Genomic DNA, 6,000 nt, shown 5'->3' with positions numbered 1-6,000 from the left:
CTGAGAGGCCAAGGCAGGAGGATCCCAAGTTTGAGGGCAACTTCAGCAACTTAGCAGGATCCTGGGTCAAAATAAAAAACTAAAAAGGGCTGGGGATGGAGCTAGAATACTTCTCTAGTATGTGTGAGGCCCTTGGTTCAATGGCTTGTGCTGCAAAAAGAAAATAAATAAACAAACAAATAAATAAAAAGTGCCAGCAATAGCCTCATGTCCCACATTTATGGTCTCACTTGACTGCACCAAAAGGCTAGGTCATGTGATCAACCCACACCATCTGGCTTTGCATAAGTACAAAGATGTTCCCACAGAGACAAAATTGCCTAATGATGCAGTTCTCAGAATGTATCCTGCTATTAAATGACACCTGACTGTATATACATGCTAATAAGCTGTTTTTCTTTTCTCTTGTTAACCTGTTCATTGTGACAGGCGACCCAGATAAGTACTTCGAAGGGTAGAGGGAAATTACTTTTTCCTTGTCTGTGTGCAAGCGTCTAAGAGCCAGTCCCCAAGAGCCAAGAATCGTCAAGGCTTCAAACAGCCTCTGGAAGCTGAAAAACAATCACTGAAGGCCTTAATATAAGATTTGAATCAATGAAAAGACATGATGTGATCCCTTATAGAAAGATTGGATACCTTTAATCGTAATTTTTACTCTAAATTACTCAATTAGAGACTTGGGTAAGACAGTTTTAAGTTTTATTAAAAAAAAGGAACAATAACAATAATAAAAAATGAAAAAAGAATTGTGACATGAGGTTATTTGTACAGGAACAGGCAGAGTGAGTAGAGGACCATCAGAGCACCGTGTCACTAGTGACACAACCAGAGGGTCCCCAGGGGGAACACAGACATGGACTATGTTAACATAATAATGTGCTTAAACTGACAGATTCTCTCGCTTGTTTCTTGGATTGAAAAAATGTTTTTGAAGTACTTCTCGAATATGGCTTCTATCTTAAGCGGCAGCTGGATGAATTTGTGGTTCTGGAAAAGCAAAAACAATAACCTTCTTAGCCACTGTTCAGTGAGCCTAGACTCCCAGTGTCACGGGTATTCCAGAGCCTCATTTAGACTCCTTCAGACGTCAAGTGAGAATCAACCCAGTCAAGAGGAGTTTGTATTCCCTGATAGCTTGATTATTTCTTTTTGTTGGGAAGACAGAGAAGCAAAAATAGCACTACAGATTGAATATCCTTCATCTGAAATGCTTGGGATCAGAAGTGTTTTAGATTTTTTTTTTCAGATTTTGGAATATTAGGATGTACATAATGAGATGTCTTGGGGATAGAACCTGAGCCTAAACACAAACTTCATTTGTGTTTCATATAAACCTGCTATGGATAGCTCAAAGGTAATTATATGCAATATATTTAATAACTTTATACATGAAACAAAATTTCATGCTGTGGAATTTGTCACCCATGATGTCATATTGTCCCTCAAAACATTTCAAATTTTGGACTATTTCATATTTTGAATTTTGATGTCCCATCTGTAGATCACACTCTAATTCTTATTCAGAAAATCGTCAATTTAATTTTTTAAAACATTCTTGCTATCTGATTTTTTTTGCTATTTGATTTTTAAAGACAATATTATTCATAACAGCAAAATATTGCAGAAATATCCAAGGCCAATCAATGGTGTCTTCTTATTTCCTTCACTGTTATTCTTTGGAAATCCTTGTTAGCTTTTGGATAATGGCACCAGGAAATTCTGATGGAAAGCGTTATGGTTTGTATGTGAGGTGTCCCCCCAAAAGCTCACGTGTGAGACAGTGCAAGAAGGTTCAGAGGAGAAATGATTGGGTTGTAAGGGTCTTAACCCAATGAGTGATTTAATCCCCTGATTGGGATTAACTGAGTGGTAACTGAAGTGGTGGGTGTGGCTGGAGGAGGTGGGAATTGGGGCGTGGCTTTGGGTGTCTATTTGTATCTGCAGAGTGGAGACTCTGCTTCTTGATCACTGATGTCAGCTGCTTCCCTCCGCCACACTCCCCAGCTATGATGTCCTGCCTCACCTCAAGCCCCAAGGAATGGAGCCACCTGACAACCTCTGAAACTGTGAGCTCTCGAATAAACTTTTCCTTCGCTCTAGTTGTCCTGGCCAGATCCTTTAGTCACAGCAGTGAAAAAGCGGACTAGAACAGAAAGAAATCCAAGACTTTGAAATTTGAGAAATTCAGGTTGCTATCTTCTTTTAGAGAAGAGCCACACCAGTTGCCTTTAAAATGCGATTCTACTTCCTGTGGGAGACAATGGGTCTGCAGGGGCAGTTCTTCACGGGCAAGAATCAACAGTCTGCAAGCGAGCAGACTCGGAGTCCTAGGGTGGTGTTTGCCATGGCATCTGCTGGTTTGTTGTTATTTTTCCCACTTGTGCCCCAGGGCTCTTAGAATATTTCCAGAATTTTTGCTGCTATAGGCTTGCCACATGGGAGGGCAATTGTAACTTTATCTGATATCAAATGAAAGGCAAAGTTACTTAAAGAGGAAGGTTCGCAGGGGACCACTCACTCTATAGAAGGCCTTGTTGTTCAGAAAGATGAGTCGCATGTCCCGCACAAACCCCTGCACTCGGTGGTACTTCTTCTTATTCAGCCTTTCCTTGACCTTGTTTAACCACATGTGCTCCTGGGGGTCTTGAGTCTGTTGAGGAGAACACCCAGGGAGGGCCATTGGCATGCCTCCCACACATCCCAAATGCTATGGTCAACGTTTGTGACCCCACTTTCTCCAATTTTTGTTTCAAAATGCTGACCCCCAGCGTGATGGTGTTAGGAGGTGGGTCTTGGGGAGCTAATTATGTCAGGAAGGCGGAGCCCTCAAGAGTGAGATTATTAAGACTCCAGGAGGTCCCCCCCCCTTTCCACTAGGTGAGAACACAGTGAGAAGTGGCCCTCTGTAGCCTCTCCAGAACCCCACCAGGCCGGCACCCGGGCCTCAGACTTCCAGATAAATTTCTGTTGCTTCTAAACCCGTTAGTCTGTGGTCATTTGTTGGACAGACTGAACAAAGACAGCTATCAACAAGGCAAAGATGATGGGAGCTTGGACTCATAGGATTCAGATCACAGATTTGACTAATGCAAGTTTCTGGCTTTGTTGCTGTTACTTACATAATATGGTTCTTGGGCAAAAAAGGCACTTTGTGAATAACAATAGACCTTCAATAGGATCAGCTCACATTTCTGTAAAAGACAGAGGAGATTTTAAGGAAAAGGTAGCACGGAGAGAAAGAGCCAGAAGCCTGTCTAGAGAGAATGCATGGCTCTCAGACCTGCGGGCTCTTTGAGATAAACATGGAATGGGGATTTTCTCTGGAATGTAAATTTTGGTGGTAGGTCAAGTAGTCAAAACATAATATGGGCCAACGTATTTCTCCCACCTCTGCCAGTCTGTGCTTCTCTGTGTGAACAGAAAGGAGGGGGCTTCAGGGTCACACTGACTTACCAGCTGTTCCTCAGGCAGCATAGGCCTCTTTAAGACCTCAGATTCCAGATGACATGGTTGGCTTTCTGGGTGATTTTCCCAGGCCTTTGTCCTGCATAAGGTGCAACTCCACTGGCTCCTGAGAGGTCAGGTGTAAAGTGAGCAAGGGCACCGTTTGTAAACCAGCCACCGTTCCCATGGCTGCTAAAGTTCAAGAGTGTCTAGTAGTTTCTGCCATGTATCCAACGTCCATATAGCCAAGGACATCCCCTTCCATCAATAGTGGTCACAGAGTGGCAGTGTGTTGACTGAGATGCCCCAGGGAGTGGTGGACTCTTGTTCACCTCAGAACTTGGAATTCCCATCTGAGTCACTGTGAGCCTTGGTCAACTATTGGAATTTACTACTTTAAGCCTAGAAGTTCTGGAACTTGATCAGTCAATCAAACCCTAGTTGAAATCAGGAAACCAGCCCCCATTTCTCAATTGGGCCGAGTAAGCACAGCGCACAGGCTAAGGCAGCCTCTCCTCTATCTGTGCCAGAGCTGTACCTAGAATCTGAGCTGCAGAAACTTCTTGGAAGGGAAATCTACTGACAGGGTGTCAGATGGCTTCCATTTGCCCCAGGATTCATTCTCTAATCTCTTCCAGGTTCTAGGAGGTGCTAGGAGGGTCTTGGTAAATCAGGTGGACACAATGATCCATCCTAGCAAAGTCAGCCTCTTCTGACCACCCAGTGATTCCTCTAGGGGCCCATTATGTGCCCATGGTGAAGAGATGGGAACTACAAGTGGGTTGGACGAAAGAGCTTCTCTGTTTTCTGCCTCTGCAGATCGCCCAACCTGTCAAAAGCAGAGGCTTACACTGATCCTCTGAGATGTTGCACTAGGAGCAGGGGACCACATCACAGAAGGGCAGTGCTCTGTCCCCACAGGGACAGTCACATTTCTGGTAGAGATCATTCTCCTGGCCACCATAATTCTGCCCACAAAACCACTCCCAGAACCCCTTATTGACCTCTGTGGAGTTATGCACCCCATCACCTCTGTCCAAAGACACACAGCAGAAGAAGTGCATCAGGGGGTTAACACCGACAGAAGTCACAGGTCTTTTTAATGTGCCCAGTTACCCAGACTCAATTGGCTTGATAGACTGCTGGGCTGGACTTCTGAAGGCTCATTACGGAACCAGCTTGATCAACTTTGCAGTGTTCCCACAGCAGATGATATATGCCTAGCATCAGCAGGCAGTTTCGGATATTACCGCCCTTCAGAGTGCACGGTCTGGGAACCAAGCAGAAGAGGTGGGAGTGACAGGCAGCTCTTACTACTATACCTAACAACCACTTGCAAAGAACTTTTGCTTTCCATGAAATCTACGGTTGCCAGCACCATTAAATAGCTCTGGATGATGCTTTTGGATCTCGAGATGCTAAGCATCCTGCTCCTTCTGCATCAGGGTGCACCCTACCAGTGAGAGAAGCTCTGAAGGTTATGTGTGCATGGTGAAAGGAACCATACCCCAAGAAGAAAGGACAAAGGGTGTGGATGAAGGTGCTTTACCAACCTCTGAGCATCTACGGGTGGGATGTGGCAGTTCTGATGGTAGGATCTTGAACAAGTACTGCAGAAGACCAGCTGTTTCTCTTGGCGGCATACTTCACACTTATTTGAGGTTTTTTGCTAGAAGGGAAATGGTGTAGACATCACTGGGATTTGTGAGACCCAGAAAGTTAACATGTTGAGATTCTAGAGTGTGTGGGCTTCCCATGTACCAAGGTGACACTTATAAACCTCTCTCCTCAAAATATTAAGAAACAATATTGAGTGGAGATTTTATAAGAGGACATTCTGGTCTACCACAAGTTCAGAAGACAGTTGCTATGTGCCACGCCAGAACATTTTTTCTTCATGAAAACAGTGATTCTGACATGGAATAGCTTGCAACAGTAGCATCAAAAAAGGATGAATTAAAAATAATCTGGGCTGGGGAAGTGGTTCAAGCCGTAGCGCACTCGCCTAGCATGCGTGCGGCCCGGGGTTCGATCCTCAGCACCACATACAAACAAAGATGTTGTGTCTGCCGAAAACTAAACAATAAATATTTAAAAAAAATTCAAAAAAATAATAATCTGATATACTTATTATGTGTCTGGTAAAGTCTGGTCCAGGAACACAGTGTCTTATCTCGTTGTCTATTTTTAAAATTGACTCAACAAAGGGCGAGTCAATTAAATTAATGAAATTTAATGAGTGAGATGGAATAAACTTCTGAGATATCATTGTGTCCCATAGTCTTGGCCATAAGTTCCCCAGGAGTTGAACAAAGGGCCTGGAAAGAAGGCCCTAGACTGTGGGTTCTGTGCCTGAGGGCCCTGGACCCGTGGCAGTACCACTGGGTAGAAGGATCATGGGTGCAGATGACCAGGTGAGTGCCAGGGAGGACAGGCTCTGGGAACCTGGAGGAAGATCCCCCATGACTCAGCCAACTTGTCATGTGAGGTGTGGAGCACCATTTCTAATGTCCAAGGAGTATGGTCATGGCAACTGCCCAGGGTTGAGGACCGAGA

General features: G+C 44.4%; 1 protein-coding gene across 2 annotated transcripts in view; it reads right to left on the bottom strand.

Moving 5' to 3' along the window:
• Positions 1-722: 722 nt before the first annotated feature.
• Positions 723-6,000, bottom strand: part of Sp100 (SP100 nuclear antigen) — a 96,008-nt gene continuing 90,730 nt past the window's right edge. The window contains exons 26-30 of one of the 2 annotated variants that reach the window (XM_077791098.1): positions 4,998-5,113; positions 3,454-3,571; positions 3,120-3,191; positions 2,519-2,650; positions 723-987 (exon numbers count right to left, since the gene is read on the bottom strand). In XM_077791098.1, coding sequence (XP_077647224.1) covers positions 859-987; positions 2,519-2,650; positions 3,120-3,191; positions 3,454-3,571; positions 4,998-5,113 — 567 coding nt within the window. In that variant the 3' untranslated portion in view covers positions 723-858. The remainder of the gene's footprint in view (positions 988-2,518; positions 2,651-3,119; positions 3,192-3,453; positions 3,572-4,997; positions 5,114-6,000) is intronic. The other variant, XM_077791101.1, reaches the window with a different exon arrangement.

The sequence above is a fragment of the Urocitellus parryii genome, chromosome 1 (genome assembly GCF_045843805.1).
Source record: "Urocitellus parryii isolate mUroPar1 chromosome 1, mUroPar1.hap1, whole genome shotgun sequence".
NCBI classification, from domain to species: domain Eukaryota; kingdom Metazoa; phylum Chordata; class Mammalia; order Rodentia; family Sciuridae; genus Urocitellus; species Urocitellus parryii.
The sequence above is the reverse complement of the archived record's forward strand: the minus strand, read 5'-3'. Positions and strand labels throughout refer to the sequence as shown.